The sequence below is a fragment of the Amblyomma maculatum genome, chromosome 3, assembly GCF_055883805.1.
Source record: "Amblyomma maculatum isolate TAMU_Amacu chromosome 3, ASM5588380v1, whole genome shotgun sequence".
Taxonomy (NCBI): Eukaryota; Metazoa; Arthropoda; class Arachnida; order Ixodida; family Ixodidae; genus Amblyomma; species Amblyomma maculatum.
Window position 1 is genome coordinate 205351723 of NC_139346.1, and position 21873 is coordinate 205373595.

The 21873-nt window shown below is 45.2% G+C and overlaps 1 protein-coding gene across 1 annotated transcript; it reads left to right on the plus strand.

The window, feature by feature from the left end:
• Positions 1-1006: 1006 nt before the first annotated feature.
• LOC146197501 (uncharacterized) lies at positions 1007-21382 on the plus strand. Its single transcript, XM_084597192.1, has 4 exons — positions 1007-1122; positions 6484-6626; positions 14200-14350; positions 21127-21382. The coding sequence occupies exons 1-4, from the start codon at positions 1022-1024 to the stop codon at positions 21380-21382; spliced, it is 651 nt and encodes a 216-aa protein (XP_084453318.1). The 5' UTR covers positions 1007-1021.
• Positions 21383-21873: the final 491 nt, after the last annotated feature.

Below are 21873 nucleotides of genomic sequence, written 5' to 3' on the forward strand. Positions count from 1 at the left end.
GTCTCTTGACGTCGCACAATGGGGCGACCAATCAGCTTGCGAATATAGGTCACCTGCCAACTACCATACCAGAGTCATGCCGATGATTTTTTGCTTACAACGCCTGCCATGCCGGATTTTCTTCCTAACAAGGCCATCAACGCTACCGCGGTAATAATGAAGCAAGGGAGCTTCTATGCGCTTCTGAATATCTTGCCATCTCTTAGAAGGGTGTACGCACAGTGATTCTAAATGGGCGAATATTCAGGGGAATTTCCAAGGTGGAGTGGGTTTGTAATAAACGAGTAATTACTCGTTCACATCCACCCAAACGCAGGCATAGGTGGATTCCAATCAGCAATTACTCCCTTATTTGTTATTCCAAATGTTCCCCACACAAGCTTGTGTTCCGTAGCCGAAATTTATGTTTGCGAAATTGACCACAAGCAGAGTCGCGGCGCACCATTGTGGATTGGAGCTCAAGGCAGTCGCTACGTGTGCATATGTATTCATTTCAAGTTTCTCAGTTCCGAAGTAGTGTTCTCTGTGTGCACAAGCCAGCCTTTTCGTGTTTAAGAAAGGGAATAGGGAAATATCGTACACGATATTTAGTAGGCAAAAACAGCGCCACACAATAGAGCAGAGAGACACAACGGCAGAAGGCGCTACTGAAAAGGCATCAACACAACAAACATACAAAACGTCATAACATCAATACAGCAGGAAATCATGGCAGATATTTTGCACAAGTCAAAAGGAGAGCGTTGTTCTTTTTTTTTATCTCAGGCAGTTTAACCAAGGGCTTGGCAACTCTAGCTTCCCTACTGAATTGTGCAGCATTGTTTGTGACGTGTGCTACAAGTGCTGTTTAACATAGCTGCATTTTTTTTTTTTAATTTGTGCGTCGCACTCGCATGCTGTGCGCGTAATTTTTTACCGCCTTCTCTTTGCAGCTTCTGTCACCGTGACGTCGACGCCGGCGACACCAGCGGTCGCCTTCCCCCACCGACGCAGCCGCTCCTTATCCAATTCCAGTTGCAGCATGGCGGAGTTCGACACATGCATGCGCAAGCTCAGCAGCATCACCGAGTCCGACGAACTCGCCCTGGCATCGACTAGGCACGAGCTGGACATACTCTGCAGGTACGGCGCCCAGCGTGTTCTCGTGTATTTCTAGCGGTTTATTACAATCGATGATTTGTAACAAATATCCAAATCTGCGAAAGATCAAGATGCATCGCGGTCCATTCGGAACTCAGGATGTGAAGGCAAATCACTCTGTGAAGCACGCTTTTCGGTTGTTCGATGGAAGAAAACTTGCTCCGAATCGCCGATTGGAATAACACCACTCGCTCTCGTAGTCCGAACACATGCCGACAGCCTTATGAGTTGGATTGATCGGTAGAAAATATCGTTATTGAGCAAAGACGTTGACATCGCGGATGCAGTTCGTATCGCGAACGCGGTGCGCATCCGGTGCTACGACAAGTTGCATCGGTCGGTGCAACCGGTCACGACAGGGGAAAGCTTTACTTCTAGAAAACACAGTAGCTAGCGGACTACATCGGAGATCAAGACTCAACGCCTCCCACAGAGGAAGACACACAAGCCGCGTACAATTTCGTTTACTATCGGTAGCCAAATATCATGTTCAGTTTATTCGCATGGCCCGGTCCATCCGCCATCTTCTTCCTTCATATTTCGCTCGCAAAGCCATGCGCGGATCTTCAATACGCTCCGTGCCTTGAGAAGAGAATGCTTTTCTAACACAGGTGTTAAAACTGCCTAAGTTCCTATGTATAGTACGAAGCGTGTTCTATATATGCATGACTCTCCAAGCCAACTAACTGAGTGGACTCAAGCGCCTTCTTCTCTTGCACATTGGTCTTTCTTTTGTGCTTTTGAAACAGAGGACACTGCCATGCTGTTTGAAGAGGCATTTTTTTCTGTGTCTGTACAAGCTATGCAAGCGCTCGCGCGGGTGCATGAGTGTCTTCTTGCGTCTGTTTAGTAACCTCAGAGAGGAGTTCCTCGGTTTTCACCTCGGCCTCTTTCGTGCTTTCTGCAGTGGTCTGAGCGACGGTTTGAATCAATGTCGCAGAGTTTTGCTCTTCCATCATCCTTTAGGAGCAGCACTCCTTGCGTTGGCGACCTGAAATTTCTCTTTTAGGGAAACTTTACGGAAGCCTATGCCTGCCTTTCAACTCGTGTAACTTGCAACTCCTAAGTGATGACTGGCATCCCAGCCGCTAAAATTCATCTCTCCGATAAGTGACCATGCGCAATCACGGTGTAATAAACTTTCTTTGATGACGCCTTGGGGGTTGATCCGACTAATGGGAAGTCGGCCGTTGTGTGAAGTCAGTGGCACTTTTGACTGGCTCCTCTTTACGCTTAGTGACAAATTTTGCAGTCATATCGAGCTGTGATTTAGTGATCAGAGGTTCAGGTGTCAAAGGACTTTGGACTGCAGCTGAGTGATTGACATGATCTAGAACGACTGAAAGTCTCCTTTCACGCAAGTGGATGAATGCACGTTCAACAGCAGGCTCTGTCAGAAATCGTCTGGTAGTTACATCGTTCGACCGCTAAGGAAGGTTGATGCTCATGGAAACATTGTTTTTCCACCATATGCTGATCTTTTGTATCTTTGTCAGCTGGGCTACGGTGGAAATCAAATAGTGATTCGCGTCTGTAGACGTCGGCGAATCTTTGCCAGTGGTCTTGCGATGGGTGAATTTGTCCTTTGCAGAAGAACTTTAAATCTCTTTCGACCGAGCTGCTTTTGTTGAGGAGGGTGTAACCGCTGCAGGGAGATCTGCATCTACATTGGCAGAATGACTAGCTGCAACAAGAGTGAAGGGCATCGATATGGTGACTGAAGAACGCAAGGTATCTGCGACGTTTCCTTCTGGAGATAATGTCGTCTATCCCATCATCGGCTGAAGTAAATCCTCAGGCGTTTCATTAGGTTAGCGTGAATCGTCCTTCCTGGTCTTTGAGAGTTCGATCGTGGCAGCGTCCGATCGGACGAGTTGACCTGCCTTATTCTAGAGCCAGTATTAGTCGGAGCGCTGGAGGGTCCGATTTCCTGTTCCGCGTTCCATCAGGTGTCTTGAAGTGGTTCTCTTCGCCGTTCGGGTTGGATAGAGGAGTTCCCGCTTATCTTCCGAAATTTCCGCACAACAAAATATAGATAAAAGCACAGAAACCGCGTACAGATCTGCTGCTCATCTCAGCTGCTCACTATGACACTAAATTTCTTTTTCGGGTTCAGGTCGTTTAATGCAAAAACATTTCATAGCACATGGGTGGCACGCACAAATTGTGTGACCAAAAAGTGTCCACCGTAGTGAGGGTCGAAAGTCAAGGGTCGAAGGCCAATGTCAAAGGTCAAACTAGACTTATGAGCGGCTGGGGGCCCTCTAATCACGTGCCGGATCGGTCGTAGCCTCAAATGTTTTTCTTTTTTTTGCATTATCGCTCTTAAGGGGTCTTAACCCAAATTTTTTCCACGTCCTATTTTCAAAATCTGCGTGAATCTGCAACCCCAAAAGCATATGGCCGTATTTAAATAAAAAATGAATTATGTGTATAACGCGTAGTACTGACCCGTAGCAGAGGGAGTGCACTCGGAAGAGCTTTAATAGGAGCCGGCATTTTATAATGATCGCGATAAGACCTAAAACATGAGAACGCTAAGTTTTCAACTGCATGTATGCCTGTGAGATATAAGCGCTGTACAGAAGTTCTTATGAGCCTAGACTAGCGAGCATCTAGACCTACAAACATTTTACCGGATACCTTTTGAAGGAAGTATACCGGTTAAGCGACAACTTTTACATCAAAGTAGGTTGCTGGCCGAATTGGTGAGTTAACATAGTAAAAGAAAACAGCGCAAAAACACAAGACCCGTAAGAAAATTTGATTGGTGTCACTTTAGAACAGCTTCACAAAGACGGTAAAGTCGTCTACTTGTACCAGTTTAGAAGTATGAAGTGAGCCACATTATTGCAGCCATCCAAACAGCCACATGCGTACAGGTGATAACATATTATGCGCTGTACGTTGATTTTATATAATGCCAGTGTTTTCAGCTAGAGTACACGTTTTCTTACTTAAGTATTATGGCTGCAGGAAGGGTTCAAAATTCAGTTTTCGAATGTCTGTTCAAATATTTCTGAGTAATGCGCTGAGCCGCCGTACGACTAAGGCGGTCTACGTAAAATGCCTGCTATTCGTACCGGTGTATTCAAGCCGGTGTCCTGGACTCGCGGCAGTGACAATTTTCTCATGTGTACCATATTCGTTCTCGATATACCAGCTGATAACGTTCTTACCTGAGGGTCTTTAGCGCTGTAGTTTCAGTGCTATGAGAGGTGACTGGAAATATTTTAGCTTGTTTTAAGACTTCATTTTTCGTTTATTATTGTCTGTCTGAAAAACAATGCGTGACCATTAAACAGAGAGCTAGGCCGCACTTTCTGCTCAAGATAGAAAAGCAAAAAAAAAATAAACAAATCAACAGTATGACATTTTCTTTCCCTCACTGTTGTTAGAGCCTTAACATGTGACTCGAGTGAAGACTTCTCGCCTTCTTATCAGGTTGAAGGTTACTAGCCTCAAAAAAAAAAAAATGCTTAATCAGAAGGGTGCTGGTTGGCGGCCGCAAAAGCTTTTGAAGCAAATTCCCCGTAGGTGAGGAATGCAAGACTATTAGACAAGGAATGCAGTTTCCGTGTCAGCAATGCGCCCGGTTGCAGCAGCAAGCTTCCGGTAGGACAAATTTTGCAAGAACACGTGTGTTACTTCTAGCTTGTATTGGTACTGAAATAAAGTTAGGAAAGTTTGCACTTGCTGTCCATGAGTAGGCACTTGCTGTCCTTGCTGTCCTTGGGTTGCTATAATTTTTGTGAAATCATTGTTAAGAAGAAAAAAACACGGTGCAATTGTGATCTTTCTTACTTATGTTCCCATAAACTGCGTTCGTGCGTTAGCAGTGAAAGCATTTATCACGAAGTTCTCACATTCATATAAAGAAAAAGTCAGTAGAAACAAAAGAAGATAACAAAAGGTTGGCTCGCGACAGAAGTTTACACAAAAAGAGCTAATGATATCAGTCAGTACAAATAATACTAATTAATACGGATAAGGCAGTACGTGAGTACCATTTTGATGGTTACATCTCCATAGTAGGTTCAATTCAATTCAATTTATTTTTCAGGAAGCTTCTGAAGGGTCACCTGGGCTAAAAGTTGTCACTGAATTATTGTCTTTGAAAAGTTATTTTAACAAATTTAGTAGTGAGCAGCATTCGGCTGGTTGCGTCTTACTAAAGTGAGCATTCTCTTTTCAGCAATTCAGTGGTTGACCGTTACGTGTGAGGTACTCAGAGTTGACATTCGCAGTTTTTTGTCACAGTAGCCGGCGGATGATCAGCGACTAATGTGTTTTGTTTCCGTTGCACGCCTCTTCTCCCGACATGACAGCCAGTAAAGTGGCCTGGCTCTAGGTATACCCCAGCTAGCCTTCGGAATTATGTGTTAATTGCTTTCGCACGAAATATGTTCTGCCTTTGTGATGCAGTGGTTAGGGCGCTCGACTACTGTGTCCAAGGATGCGGGATCTAATCCCGGCCGCTTTGCGATGGAGGCGAAAAGCAAGGCGCCAGTGGGCTGTCAGTGCAGATTAAAAAAAGCCAGGTGGTCGAAATTTTCGGAGTCCTCCGCTGCGGCGTCTCTCATAGCCTGAGTCGCTTTGGGACGTGAAAAAGTAGTCGTCTCGGAGAGTTAAGTAAGCCTCGGAGAGTTAAGTTTTCAGGATTGAGAAGGCGAGTGAAGGGTGGAGGTCGATGGTTAAATTTAACCGTCAGCCTCCACCCTCCACCTGCCTCACGCACCAGCTGAATGAAAACATGAGAGCTAAGTCGAAATAAGGAGGCAGTGGGAAATACAGCTGCCCAGCGTTAGTCAGTCGGTACTTTCACTCTCCGTAAGAATTCACAGCCATGCTTGAATTAAGCCTCGGCTTGGAGTAAGAGCATTCAGGAAAGTGAATCATCCAAGTAACTATTGAGTGTAAATACAACTGCTTTTTCAGCTTTCTCGCACCGCGTTAATTCAGTTTTCTTTTATTTGACGCAGTTCGTATAGGATAGAAGCGTGTAGGCTATGACGTTTCAAGTCCCCTCGAACGAGACAATAAGCACCAATCCGTGTTAACGCAGTGCCACTGTGCGTTACAGCACATGAAACCACGCTGAATAGTCAGAAGTCAACCACTAATTAGTTGGAAGACGGTTACGACACGCGTGGTGTCATGGATAGCCACCTCCACTCTTTCATCCCCTACGCACTGTGACATCTGTAAGGTTCGACGTCCGCGTCATATGGGTGGCTGTGCGTCACTAATGTGCTTAGGAAAGTTTTAAACTTTTCTTGATCGCGGAATATGTGTTTATCTTTTTATATTTATTGTATGCGTATGTCCGCATGTGGCGAGCAGCAAGTGGAAGTTGGGACACAGGTGCGTGGACGAGCACATGTCCCGCTGCTCGGACAGGCTCAAGCAGATCCTCTACAACGACGTCGTCCACGGCACGAGGCAGGTCATGAACGAGCTCTGCAGCCCAGGGCGCATGCAGAACGGTGAGTGTCCGTCGCATATGACAGGATAGAAATCACACGTTGCCCCTATTCCACGCAGGCGCGTTCTTAGAACTTAATTGAAACGGAGCTTCATATCAATGCCGCTGCAACAACGATACCAAACCAGTGCTTTCGCGCGTGATACTTGGGTTAGACACGTTCAACATCTGATATTTTTATAATCTTGCCATTTTTTTTTTATTACGCAATTCAAAATACATTGGCTTTAGCTTCTTACAATGCTGATCAAAATAAAAGGAAATAAAAACTAGATTTATTTCGCGCAGCGAAGAGCCCGAGTATAGGGGGCCATTTTTATTCAATAATTCTTTTTTTTTTTATCAAACAGGCGCGAAATATTTGCAGCATTATCAAGCTTAGGACATGAGCAACGTCCTATAAGACTTAAAAATGTGTGCAGTGGCCTAACCGCGAGAGACAAACACCTTAAAAGAAGGAAATTGGGGGACGCTTGAGTATCTTTAGGTATTGGTGCCAAAGCATTGAAGTGGGGAGATTAGAATTTGTTACTAAGTGATTGTCTTATTAGGAGTGCTAATTACTAGTGCTTATTAGTAATACGTAATAGTTGTGCTACTTACAAATCGTATACTTGCGATATAGTAGAGCTAAGTAGTGGTTCTGCATAGCAATGCGGCTGATTAGCGGTCTTAATTTGAACTAGTGTTGCTGTAATGGTAATCTGATGCGGTCGCACAGGGCCCCTTGTAAGGTATGGCGCGGTCGCACAGGGCCCCTAAACTACCGCGCTGAGCGAACGTTCCTGTGTCGTGTACCGGTAGTGCGCCCGACTAGCAGCCTACGCGGCGTCGGTTCGGTTCCCGCTCGATGTTATCTTTCTTTTAATCAAGAATTTTCTTTCTTTATAGAAGGCATGTGATTATAACCGGCGATTGAATGATGTCACGAATTCTGACATCTTCACTGTGCTGGACTGTAAAAAAATTTCGTTTTGGACCCGTGGATGGATGGATGGAATATAGGAGCGTCCCCTTTGAAACGCGGTGTTAGCAGTTGCTATCATGCTCATTTTCCTCCCTATATCTTAATTATTGTTTTAGATTGGTTAAGTATACCATCATTCTATTTATTGAATTTCTGATTCTGCATTACTAACTTTATGTCACTTTTCTGCTTTTAAGCCACCAATCTTCCAGTCGTTTTTGCTAGCTTCCACCGCCAGTTTATTCACCCGGCCACTGGTATCTCTAAACCCCAGAGCTTCAGGAAGAGTGACTGCGCCTGCATCGACTTCCGGATTACATTCGAGTATAACATGGTCAATTGTTTCACAGGATTTCCCACATACAGCATATGCGTCATCTTCATGGTTAAATTTCTTTTTGTAGCTGCGTGTTCTAAGGCACCAAGATCTAGCTTCAAAAAGTAGGGCGCTGCCTCTTGAGTTATCAAAGAAAGCTTTCTTCCTGATCTGCCTTTTCCACGTGGTTCCTGTAGGCGGCGCCATCCAGCGGCTGAGTTACAAACAACCGCTATGCTGGTATGTGCGGTCGCATATGTGCGTGGAACAAGATACAAGTAGCGTACATCACCATTTTGGAGCTTTCTCATTTAAATTTTTGCGTTCTGAAAATATCAGACTAAAAGAAAAAAAAAAGTATTTCAGTATCACATGATCCATTCGGTCAGAAATGATCGGTACTTATGCGCCTGATTGGGTCGATCAATGAAATCTTTGTGGTACAGAGGCGGTGGCGTACCATTGGCCGAGATGGCAGGAAGCAAGCAATGCAGGGCAGCTTTCGATCTATTTGTTTCTTTAATGGCTTCTAGAGACGGGTTACAGTAACGGTCTGAGCAGTGAAAGCAAGTGAATGTACCGTTTCATGACATTTTTAACAGAAATGCTAATAGCGCTATATTAGTTGGGCCTAGGCAGCGAACGCGACGGTTAGATGGCATCTTCGAGGCGCTGCAGATGAAGTTATGTGATGTTAGGAAAATAGCGAGAGACCAGAAAGCGTGGCGTGATATGGTCCATAGGGTCACAAAGTGTCGGACATGACTGAACGACTGAACTGAACTGAACCGATCATGTATCTGCTGTTTACTGCTGTTGCGGCTACTACGTGAAGTTCTCACAACTCTAATAGGCTTCTACACTATAAGGATTCATTATCCACTTAGGATACATTTAGACTATCTACACAAGTCACTGTTCGGTTACAACTTGCCCGACCTCCTGCTTTGTTGGTAACAAAGGCGTGACGTTGAAACGTCCGTAGCATTGGCTGTTTGGCCATCGTATTTCAGCATTGACTGTATGCCTCAGTCCCAGGTTGGCCGAAGCTTGCATGCGGTGAGTGGTGATGACTGTCGTCTCCAGAATTTCTGACTTTCCGCAAGCTGCATTCGTCTGACGCTGCTGTCATTCTTACATCTGGTCATACGAAATAAAAACAAAAAATAGAAAATTGATCCTTATGGACTGGTGATGAAATGAGCATGAAATGCCCGCCAAAAGGCGATGAGCATTTAAGGGGGGAAGGCCCAAGGCCTGTAAGAATCAATCATCCCGGGCTCTTACATGCCGAGTCAGAGACGCTACTCCTAGCACAAGCATGGTACGTTTGCACGACTAGGTGAAAAAGTGGCTTTATATATCTATGTTGAGTGGTCGCTTACGACTGGTAGCCAGGTACCGTGGCAACTGTGGACAGTATGCGAATAAGAACGTGTAAGATGTTAGATGCACAAACCGATGAATTGGTAATAAAGTGAGTAGCGCAGTGTATGTACGCGAACGAGTAACTGCAAAGGGAGCCGCAGACGGGAGTCATTAACGTCATTACGCCAACTCTTAAAGGTGGAGGTTGTGTCCCCGTGTTTGTTTGTTGTTGTTGTTTTCATTTTATTCAAGAACACTTCTCGTAAAAACAAAAAAACAGGAACATTTCCCTAATACTGATTCCTGCCAAGGGTGATGAACAATTCTGCTCGGAAAAATGAACTATATGTGAAACACCGATTATGGGATACTGCTTCTGCCAGCAAGATAATGTTTATTACGTGCTGTTTGCGAAAATTAAGATGCGCAACACGTCCGGACATTGTTTCTGAAATGTTGATGTTGTCCTAAAATATGTCTAGTTTAGATCACAATGCGAAACGTCTGCCATATAAAGCAGCGGCGTTTGGCAGCACGCTTTTAAGAGACGATAGCTCAATACAGACCTATAGCTACACCAAGGATGAACAAACTTAACGAAGTCGCGAGAAGGAATTCTATTTTGTAGAGTTGGCCACATCATATATTCGCTACTGCAAGATTAGCTTCTTCGATACTAAAGCTCGCTTCGAACAGCGTAGACTGACGGAAATAAAGTTCATCACGCTTTCAAAAGACACTCCAACTGTTCACTTATAGTTATAAGTTTCACTCCTCCCACCTGCATTGCATCAGAAGAACTGACGTCTATCGGCGACGTTTTTGCAGCTACGCACGAACTTCTGGTGCCTCACCAATCGAGGTGTTTGAGTTTTGGTTGTTCTTGTAGGATGACGAGCATTAAGCGATGTGAGTGATGGATCTTTCGCGCAGCAATCATATGTCGACCGTTTCGACAAGGTTGCCAGTATCTCAGGACACCCCCATTCGGGGGCTTGTAATCTTATTTAATTTGACTGTCTCACTCCCTCCGCTGTCATATACATTCAGAGTTCCAGACTTTCCCCCATCCTCGGATTCGGACCTGTCATTTGATAATCTGTACAATGACCACAGGTATCATTTTTTATTATTCTTGAATAAATTAATGAAAGTCACTGTGTGTTATGCTTAAATAAAGCCGTCACTTATGTGTTTTTATACCTATTGCCCACTGGTGCTTTTTTTTTAGTACTTGTACTTTTTTTTTATATTCACTGCATTCTGGCTTCTACCTTAGTTTTATCACATTGTTTATTTCTTTCTTTAATCGTAATTTCAACCGCAGAACATTTTACCTCTGGACCACAGTTCATCTTTGTGTCAACGTCGATGCCACTAAAAATGCTTGCAAGCAATCCTTCGAGTAGCTTTCCTTGTTTTTCTAGGTTCTCCGTTAATGGTTTTTTAATCTACCACCTTTGCGACCACGTTCATTGTAATCGTCGTAAAATATTGAAGTCATTAGGCATTTTGTTTCTAAGAAAGGTGAACTGAAGTCTCGTGGAAATAAAGCTCGCTCGATTCGTGGACGCACGAGTCTTTCTGATTAGGACACTCCGTGCCCTTTCATAGGAGAGTATCTCTTCTCCCATTGTGCCACACCACCGAAGTTCATTTCTCAGCACCCCTCGCCTCTGTATCAATCGACGCCGCGCGAAGTTGACTGAAATCGAGAAATCGCATCAAGCCTGTTTTCGGGGTGGCCCGCTTTGGCGCCTATCTCCCTGCACAAGCGGCTTCGCCGCAGCCCGGCCTGCAGTCATCGACGAAGCCATCAGTGCCGCTCGGCGCAGGCGACATCTTTGTGTTTCGTAGTGTGTAGGGGCGCGAGTTCATCTCTTCGACACCCTGGGGCAAGGAGCACAGAGGAAAGAAAACAGTGACAGCATTAACGTCGGGAAAAAAGTAAGAAAAGAAGATAAAAATAGCTAATGTTCTCACCAGAAACCTTGAAAAAAAAAAAAAAAAAAGTACCATTCAGTGCCTGGATGTCGCGAACGGCAAAGTGAGGAATAGGCCGAGCGCAGTACTGCGGTGATGTTAGATTCCACGTTACTTTTTGTTCAGTCAGATTTAAATGATCTGCCTTTCTTTTCTTTTTTATTCACCTTCCTCATTAGCGTGAGTCTCACGAGATGATCGAATAGGCAAACAAGCTCAGAAAGATGAAACAAGGCAACAACAATGACCAGATAAAAATAGAAAGCGGAAGGGGAAAAGTATAAAACCGGACAGCCTTCTCCCCTTTTCTTCAAGTACGGGGCATATAAAGCACTCGTACAAAACAATATAAAGCTGAAAGTTGAATAAAGTAGAAAATTAAACTGATACGAAACCTGCTTCAAAAGAAGTCAACCGCTGCCAAAGAAGATAAAAGCTTAACTGGGAAAAATCTAAACATAAAAAGCAAAAGAAAAAAAAAAGAAAAGGGCTCAATCGGCCTTCGCCCGAAAAGAATGGAGCAAAAGAGGGATAGAGGAATGGATGAGGTTGTCGGTAAACTTTCATTCCGGTGTTCTCAAACTGCTTCGTGCGTCAAATTTCCCGTTCTTTTTGTTCACGTCCGCAAGCCACAGCGCGGGCGAGCCGCAGTCTGCACCGTTTCGGCTCCAGACACGCATCCGCGTTCACCCTCGAGGCGTGATGAACGATGACGCGCGAAATTGGCTGCGCGATATCGCTGAGCGGCATCCGCCCCTGTTCTCTCTCTCTCTCTCTCTCTCTCTCTGCACTTCGGACTGCTGCGTGTGTGAAGTTGTGCATCGGTCATTCTGTCTTTTTCTCAGGATGTAGCTATTCGTATATTTTTTGTAGGTGGTGGCGAGCTCATCAGAAAGCAAAACTGTAAACAATGTAACACACTTCATTATTAAAACAACAGAGATACTGTTCCGTGCATTTTAAATACGTTATCACCATCTTAATCGGGAATAAGGGTTTATGTTTTCGAATCTTCTGAGAAGCAACATGCATAATCTCGTTCGCGGTTCTTAAAAAGACGTTACAATTCTGACATCAACAAGGAGGAACCATGCGTCAGCAAGCAAGGAAATAATAACAAAATGTAGTAATAACGAAATGTCTAGAAATGTCTAGAAATATCTTAAATGAGATATCTTAAAACCCTTTAGCTGGTGACTTCTCGTGTGACTGACCGAAAAAAATATTAGAGGGTCTCTTAGATGTCTATTAAGAGGAGAATGGCGAAAGGCTACCCTTTCTCTCCTATCATTTGCCTCTCATCGTTTGCCTCAGTTGCGGTCACTTCAAGTTGTCGTTTGATGGCTAGGAATGACCAATCATGACTACGAAACGACCATTATGGTTGGTTGGTTGGTTGGTTGGTTGGTTGGTTCATAGGAAGGGAAAGGCGCAGTATCTGTCACACTTGCTCTGTGGACACCTGAACAGCGCCGTAAGGGAAGGGATGAAGGTGGGAGTGAAAGTGGATAGAGAGAGAGGGGGACCGTAGTGGAGGGCTACGCAGTAATTTCGACCACCTGGGGATCTTTAACGTGCGCTGACATCGCACAGCACACGGACGCCACTTCGTTTCGCCTCCATCGAATCCCATTAGCCATTCCTAGCCATTGTAATCAGTATCACTTATCGCTAAGCATTTTTACTCGTCTTCAGTCATTTGCGGACATTCAAGTCGTTGTTTGACATTTTGGTCGTTTCGTAATCATTAGCAGTCATGATGACTTATGCCTAGTCATTTTACTCATTTAGAATCAGTTGCAGTCATCTCAAGTCGTCGTTTGACATACTGGTCGTTTCGCATTTATGATGAGTCATGCCTAGTTATTGTAGTCATTACCACTCATAGCTAAACATTTGTACTCACTTTCAACCAGTTGCAGTCATTACAAATCATGGTTTTGCATATTGGTCCTTACAAGTCATTTAGTCATTATTATTCATCATTATTAGTCATTAGCATTAACAATTAACTATATAGATGTCTATTTATATATTTTATTCATTACCTATTACTTTCAATCGTTTCCATTTTTCAATTTTTAACTCCTTCCGCACACGTCCGCTATTTGCAAGCGCCACATCAGCGCACAGATGCGACGCAAAAATCACGCGCACAGCTGCCGCGTACAGATTTTTGCTCCGTGAGCCTAGAAAGGCTCGCACTTTATAAAAAATCCTCATTACACTTGCTTAAAAAATTTTCACATTTCTAAGACAAGCTGAGACTCTAGAGCACTGAAAACGACTATCGGAAGTCGTGGGCTCAGATTGCCCATTCCTCTCCTTTCTACAAACTCACCATAAACGAATACAATTTATTTCTAGCAATCATCAGCCCAAACCTTAAAAAAATAGCTGCATTCCTATACGCTCTCTTAGTATAAATGACTTCCTTGCGTAGCCGTATATAACGAACCCTCATCTTATATTTTTCATGCCCGCGCTGCCATGTATGGTCCCGCGCCGTATGGTCTCAGGAAAAAAAAACTTTTCTTTTAAGAGACACTAAGGCGAAAGACTGCTGAGCCCGCGTACCAGTGTTCGATCATGATCTCGGCGGCCGCTTTTCAATAGAGGCGAAAAAGCAAGGCGCGCGGACACTGTACGATCACAAGTCGTCAAGCTTTTAGTCCAGAGCCCTGCACTACGGCGTTTCCCAAACTAATTTGCTTCGGAACGTTAAAACATTTATACTATATCATCACAAAGAGTCCATTTACATGTCTTCATAGTTATAAACAGGTAAAGTTCGTGATGTCGACTCACAGGTTCCAACCTTCATTGTGTTCTTTGTATCGAGACTGTTGAAGGAACAGCATACTTGGCAGTTCATTTATCTAGTCGTCCTGTCCGGTGCGAGCCGTACAGTGCTATGCTAACTGTCTCACTGGCACGCAGACTATCTCCGACTGGCTCCGTGCTTCAAGAGTCTTTTCGTGGAAGGCGGCAAGTGCTCGCAAAAGTACAAGAGCATGATCCAGTGGTCCAAGGCGTCCACCGACATGACCGAGGCTGCCAACGTCGAGGAAGGGCTCCGCAAGACCTGCTGGTATGTCGGTTTAATGATTGCCTCCAGCGCTCATACGTCATCGCTAAGTAGCTAACAAACGCTTCAGCTGCAACAATGCAAAAAGACCGTAGTCTCATGATGCAGCGCACTTTTATAGATCAAGAAAATGTCATATTTATTTATTTTTTTTACTAATCATAGCGCCTTAGTAAGGCATGACAGTAAGGGGGAAGGATAGCGATCTACTCTAGAAATTGCAGACAGAACAGTCTTATCAGACTACTTGACCGACATGTAACAGTTATTTCTCATTAATTTAAACCTACAAGGGTTTCTTTCCGCGATCATAACTGGAGGCTTCGGCCTCTTGCTGAAAGTTTGAGCGAGCGCGCTTTTGGAGAAGTAAGTAAGGAAGCCTGGTGCCCAAAACTTGATCTTCTTGCTAAGAATATATTAGCCAGTGCAATTAAAAGGTTGAGCAAGTAAGAAACATCAGCGCTGTCGTGTTCATGATCCAGGAGAGCCGAAAATGTTTCAGCCCTTCATCAGTGCATAACTTGTCGTTTTAAAATAGCTTAAAATAATTCTATTTATGGGATATGCTCCTCTATATACCTTAAAATATGTCATCTTAAACGTAAAAACTGAACACAAACTCATTCATCCTGAATTTGTTTTTGTTTTTCTGTACTGTCGCTTCAGCTGCAATTATAGCAGGTCGGGCCGAGCCCGGAACTTAAGTCTGAGCACAGAGCCGGGTCGGTCTGGGCCAGGCTCTTTCAGTGTGAGGTCAGGCTTGGTTTGGGTCTGTAGCATAGGGTACGCGCTGGGCTCTGGCTCGCAATTTAGGTCCGTGCACACCTGCAGTAGCACTGTTTGAATTTCTTGGCACCCTTTGAGTAGATGTGCCCTTTGCGTTCATGCAATTTGTGTTAACCAATCGCGGTAGCTGAGAGTGCTCCTGTTGTCGCATCCCTAATAAAAACACCTGTATGTTACTTCATTTTGGGGAGCAAGCCATGGGGAAGTGATAAATCAAGCGTCTAGTGATAAGGGCGTCTGCTCAATTAAATGTTTCTCACTCTGACCGGCTATAGTTACAGGCGGCCACTCTGCAGATAAGGCCAGCGATTTGTTTCGTTTGTTTGTGTAGGAGCTGTGTGGTGAAGGTTGCATCCAAAAAGAGGGTTTCTAGGTTACAGCTGGGAGGGAAATTAGTGTAGTGATCAGTATAGTGTACGTCATAGGCTGCTACATGCAAGGGAATACGCAGCAGCTCGCCTGATCGTGTGGATCAGCTGTGCAGGCAAAGATCATGTCAAAAGTAAAGGTACAGTAACAGTAACAGTGCCCCATTTCCTCCACTTTTTCCTCCCCCCCCCCCCCCCCCCTGGATTACATCAGCCGCAACGTGTTTCAGAATGGGGAGATGCTGAGATTATATAGGAGTGGTGATAGGAGTAGTTATAGAGAAATTAATGTGATTGACAGCAGCCGTGATGAAGGATCCAGTGTCCCTGCTTGATGACATGATGCTACCTGTTGGTCTCGATACTGTGTTAGCTCTCCCAAGAGATAAAAACAGCAAAATTAAATATCTTAACATGGAAGCCAAACAGAACCCTGCTTCTGTATAGCGAATAAAATTCGCCAGTAATTTTGGCATTTATTCACTTTCGGATATGTTCTCTATCGCTCATACGCTCACTCTCCCAAGAGTCCATCTTTCCACGAAGGTGAATCGGTATATTAAAATGGTGGTTAAATTGCTCTATTCGCAATCCTGCAACCAGGTGTATATGTTGAAATGTTTGAGAAGATTAGCACAACTGTGTAGCGGATAAAAGACAAGACTAGAAGGTATTTTTGTGCTTTTAGCCTTATAAAAATAGTCGCAATGATTTGCATCCTCCTTGCCCCAGTAACAAGCGAGCGTTTAGCTCTCCAGGCTCTGACGTTAGACTTCGCTTACAAATATATTGCAATGAAGAAGATAATGCGCTCACGTCAACGACGGCGAAGCTCTTGAAGCTGCCTGCTGACGCACATGGTTTAGCTAGAACTGCTGCTTGCGTTATTTTGTGCTGTGTGCTGCTGCTTTCGCTTCGCTGCTTTGTCAATGACTTTGTGAAAGGGGTTTTCGTCGCCGGCTCTTCTCACGCTCTAATAAACCACCCTTCATTTGTTGGAGGTGCGGGATGGGCGGTCGTCCTTGAGCGTAATTTTGTTAAATCGACGATAGTCCACGCGAAATCGGTTCAAGCATTTTTTTTTTCCTAGGATAAGCAAATGAAGAAACTCAAGTTGTTGCATATCGTCAACTGGCTCACTGGTGAAGTCACGCTCTAGACGCGATGCTCTGGACGTGACACATGCAGATGCACTGTCGGTGAGCAGCGTGTAGGTGCCGGTGCCGATGCGGTGCGGTGCGCTACAGTGGTCGCACGATCAAAGGATGTTATTAAGAACGAAACAAGTTTAACAGGGCAGGTGACTGTGGTTAGCCGGCTCAAGGTCGTGGTCAAAGAAGCGGGGGAAAATGTCCAATGACATCGCAAAGTTTGGGGCAGTGCTACTCGGCATACAGGAAGCAAGATAGGCAAATCACTGTCAAAGGAAGATAACTGAATGGTTTCAAAACGACCGAGACATTTGTGACGTAACAAGACGCAGTAAATGCGGTATTAGAAACGGCGGCTCCAGTGATACTGAGTCGAATGATAATGACTGCAAATGACAGGTCAAGGTTTCGGTGAGAGGTGAAGGGGGAGGAAGGCTAGAAAACTATGGCGCCGGGCACAGAGGTGGCGCAAATAGGGACGAGTGCGACACACTATGGAAGTAATGCAGTGTTCTCAGAGACAAGTTTGATATCAAGGGAGAAATCGACTCGTCGAATGGCGCGTCTCAGGGCAAGGAGAATTCGCTGTAAGCACGGGCGCAGTTAATGACGGCATAAAGGTGGGGCAAAAAATCCCCTCAATTATGAAAGTCATGCCAGCAGGAACGTAGATCTAAAAATTCGACGATGTATAAAACGTCCACGATCACCACTCGCGTAATGTTAACAGCAGTAGGATGAATGGGCTCGGCACTTGCAGTGCAAAGAGATAATCCAAAAGATGACAATCGCCAACAAAGACACCGAGAACATTAGATCGAGAAATGCGAGTACTTAAACATTTTGAATTGTACGCTGTTTTTGCCCCGGGAACTGTGGCTCTAGTTTCTTCTGTTGACGTTGACGGTGAGACGCCGCACAAGGCGTCAAGAAACAGTGGAAAGGTGAAGGTGAGCAGCTAAAATGGAAGTCCTAACAACTTGGCGAACGGTCGGTACAGCGCAGATGAGGCAGTCCTGACAGCGAGCGAAAGGTGCGCTACCGGTGTGAAAAGGCTGCCATAGGGGGCACATCATGGCGACAGAGGCAGGCGATACGGCTCGAAGACGAAGCAAATCGGCTGGTTGTCAGCGGTAGGCCAAGGACGGGTGCCCTTTTGAAAGCAGGCTTGCCCCCAGCAACGTCCTGCTTGCAACGGAGCACCCTTTACAGGCAGAAGCACCAATCTTCGAGCTGTTTAATATTCACTTCTCGAGGGTACCCAAGTTGTTGAAAATTCTCACAAGTACAGGAGATCCGCTGTAGAATTGTAAAAAGCACAGAAGAAAAACAGAACATAATTAGATGTGAGCGCACATTGTGCCAGGTTTTATGGCTATGAATTCAAACTTCAACACACTATTTAAATGTATTTAAATGTATTCCTTTGAACAACGTGTGTGTGTGTGTGTGTGTGTGTGTGTGTGTGTGTGTGTGTGTGTGTGTGTGTGTGTGTGTGTGTGTGTGTGTGTGTGTGTGTGTGTGTGTGTGTGTGTGTGTGTGTGTGTGTGTGTGTGTGTGTGTGTGTGTGTGTGTGTGTGTGTGTGCGTGCGTGCGTGCGTGCGTGCGTGCGTGCGTGCGTGCGTGCGTGCGTGCGTGCGTGCGTGCGTGCGTGCGTGCGTGCGTGCGTGCGTGCGTGCGTGTGTGTGTGTGTGTGTGTGTGTGTGTGTGTGTGTGTGTGTGTGTGTGTGTGTGTGTGTGTGTGTGTGTGTGTGTGTGTGTGTGTGTGTGTGTGTGTGTGTGTGTGTGTGTGTGTGTGTGTGTGTGTGTGTGTGTGTGTGTGTGTGTGTGTGTGTGTGTGTGTGTGTGTGTGTGTGTGTGTGTGTGTGTGTGTGTGTGTGTGTGTGTGTGTGTGTGTGTGTGTGTGTGTGTGTGTGTGTGTGTGTGTGTGTGTGTGTGTGTGTGTGTGTGTGTGTGTGTGTGTGTGTGTGTGTGTGTGTGTGTGTGTGTGTGTGTGTGTGTGTGTGTGTGTGTGTTTGCGTGGTTGAGTGCTTGCGTACGTGCGTGAGTTCTGGGGGTGTGAGAGACCGGAAACTTTAACCAGAAAACGTTCTTTGCACTTGTCTCATCGAGAGATTAATAATAATGAATTCAGTCATTTTAATTAATCATAATTATGATTTGATTAGTTATAAACATGGTTATTCAAAGTTATTGTTCGTAATGGTAGGTCATTGTCAAATTCATGGTTAGTCACGGTTAGTGATAGTCAAGGTTAGAGAGTGTGATGCCATAACGGCTGAAAGCAGATGGCGCCACTGCATGCCAGGCATTAGTGAACACGTCAGGCATTGTCAGAACTCTGTGTACACCACAACGCATTAAAAGCATGGACACGTAAGAAGGCGTAAGTGTCCGAGGAATTGTTCTTTTTAATAGGCTCCATCCGTTGCTTTAGACGCGGCTTGGAAAAAGTTCAGTTATTAAAGTCATTTTTTTTAACTGTGACAAGATGGGGGTTATTAAAGAATATGGGACCACATAACCAGAGGCGAAAACAGTCCGTGGATAGCCAGATCGACTGCACACAACAATAACGATGCCGCTGAAGGTGATGCTCTGAATCTTCTTTTCCATCTCTACAATTGCCATCTGGGAGAAGAGCCACCCAGCCTACGGCCTAGGCGAGATGGCAGAGCTGTAGCATTGCCTAAGGCGCTGGATATGGAGTCTCACGGCCACGCCGGCAGAGATCAGGAGAACGCGTCAGTGATTACACAGTGTAACTGACATAAGAGATTCGCTTCATGACACGATAGGGGCCGTGACATTTGGCAATAAATTTCGAGGGAAGTCCATGAGAAGGATCCAGAGCCATACAGGACTGCCGTAGGAGGAGTGCGGTGCTGTTTGACGGTTGTATTGGTGGGATTTTCGGCGAGGTTTCTGGCAGGATTGAGTTCAGTTCCGTTGAGTGAGTGAGTGAGTGAGTGAGTGAGTGAGTGAGTGAGTGAGTGAGTGAGTGAGTGAGTGAGTGAGTGAGTGAGTGAGTGAGTGAGTGAGTGAGTGAGTGAGTGAGTGAGTGAGTGAGTGAGTGAGTGAGTGAGTGAGTGAGTGAGTGAGTGAGTGAGTGAGTGAGTGAGTGAGCGAGTGAGTGAGTGAGTGAGTGAGTGAGTGAGTGAGTGAGTGAGGGAGGAAGGAAGGAAGGAAGGGAGGGAGGGAGGGAGGGAGGGAGGGAGGGAGGGAGGGAGGGAGGGAGGGAGGGAGGGAGGGAGGGAGGGAGGGAGGGAGGGAGGGACTGACCGACCGACCGATCGAGTTTCGGTCGGTCGGTCGGTTGGTTGGCTGGTTGGTAGGTTTATGGGGTTTAACGTCCCAAAACGACTCATGCTATGAGAGACGCCGTAGTGGAGGTCTTTGTGAATTTCGACCACCTGGGGTTCTTTAACTTGCACTGACATCGTACAGTACACCGAAGCCTTGCTTTTCGCCTCCATCGAAAAGCGGCCGCCGTAGCCGGGATTCGATCCCACATCCTTGGGCACAGTAGAGCGAACTAACCACTGCACCGCCATGGCGGGGTTGAGTAACTGAGAGAGCGAGCTAGTGCATGTCGAGTGCGATATAGATTAGAGGACTTATATGCGTTCACCTGATGCCATAGACAGCAACCACATATTACATTACAACTATGCTTAGGTAAAATTAAAGTATCTAATTATCACTACTAAGCTGCCCTCCTCGGTAACACTATTACTCAGTAGTACTGGTTAGCACTAGTGATTAGGACAGTTATTTGGAATCTAATTAAAGCCATCAGATAGCAACGATGAATAATACACATATTCCTGTGCTGCCACATCAGCTCTTAAAGATACTTAAGCGTCTGCTTAGCTTTAAATGAGTTGTCAATTGACTCTCCTTCAACTCCAGTTGCCTTTCCCCTCATTTGCATCCGTTTCCGAGCATTTCAATGAAAATGTTAAGAAAACAGTACCAACCTCGGCATAACACTAACAATAAACAGCAGACATGTTTTTTTTTTATTTAGAATCTGACCCCTGAGTGAACAAGCTTTGCATGTAATCTAACCCACTGCATGCTTAGATTAGGAGTTATAGCAGTAATAACGAGTGTATCGATATGAGTGAGAGGGGTGAAGTGTAAAAAGCAAAAAGGTAAACTCGAGCCGCTTAATAGGAGGATAGGCAATTTTGTAGCGGCAAACCGACAGGCCTGTGTACGATGGTGATTATTTCGATGTATCGGATGTCAAATCCTTTCACTTCATGATTCCACTATTTGCTTCGGAAATGATTTCACTGTCGAAAGCAGCACAATCTCTCAAGCTCTTTCTACTATCTTGTCTTTTTATCCAACGATAAAACCTGTTTTAGGCTGGAGCTTTTTGTGTGTACATTTGCAGCGCCAGTGATAATTGCTTTTTTTTTTTTAATTTTTACTTCCTTGTCTCTTTTGTTTCACACATGCGTAGCACGTTCAACGAGTACGTGCACTGCTACTACGTGCACATGCCGGAGCTGTGCGGCGAGGAGGGGCGTGACTTCTTCCGTACCTACACAGAGAAGATGTCGGGCCCCCTGATACACGAGCACTGCGCCTCCTACACGTACGACTCGACGTGCAGCCAGGGCACCTCTACTGCCGCGCCACAAACCCCCCTCACGGTTACCAGGGACACGGTCGGCGTCGCTGTGGCTGCCTGTCTGGTCGCCATCTCACTGCTCTGACGGGAGTCCGCTGCATTCATGGCGAATAGTGGCTTATGTAATGCGGGAAGGAAAGCTACGCCGGAAGGCAGAAAAAAAATGTCTTTCGTAATTATCTCAGAGTGTACAGGAAGCTTGACTCGAATCATCGGGAAAAGATCGCGGCGATCAGGGCAGAAAAAAAAAGCGAAATACAAATAAACAATCAAAAGGAAACGAGACCGCAGCTAAGACGGGCACTTAGCATTACTACACGGGCTAGAAGCGCTGATGCGTCCACTAACAACCCACTCGTACTTCTCCGTGCACCTTTGCCCTTGCGTTTGAAGAGGTCTATGGGTGATACCAAGATTAATAAAGAACAATAAAAGTCAAACTGGCCTAGCACGCAGCAATTGCAATTCGCAGCTACTGCGGTGAAGAAAAAATAAAACAGAAAACAATATATTAGCGGCTACACTCGTGAAGAGTAGTTGTTTATTATTTTGGCTATTTTATGGCTACTTAAAAGA

Bases quoted from the DNA above. Each gene is read 5' to 3' on its own strand.
- LOC146197501 (XM_084597192.1), top strand. From the start codon at position 1,022: ATGGCGGAGTTCGACACATGCATGCGCAAGCTCAGCAGCATCACCGAG. The intron at 1,123-6,483 runs GTACGGCGCCCA...TGTGGCGAGCAG, and splicing joins GAGCTGGACATACTCTGCAG to CAAGTGGAAGTTGGGACACA. The intron at 6,627-14,199 runs GTGAGTGTCCGT...ACTGGCACGCAG, and splicing joins CCCAGGGCGCATGCAGAACG to ACTATCTCCGACTGGCTCCG.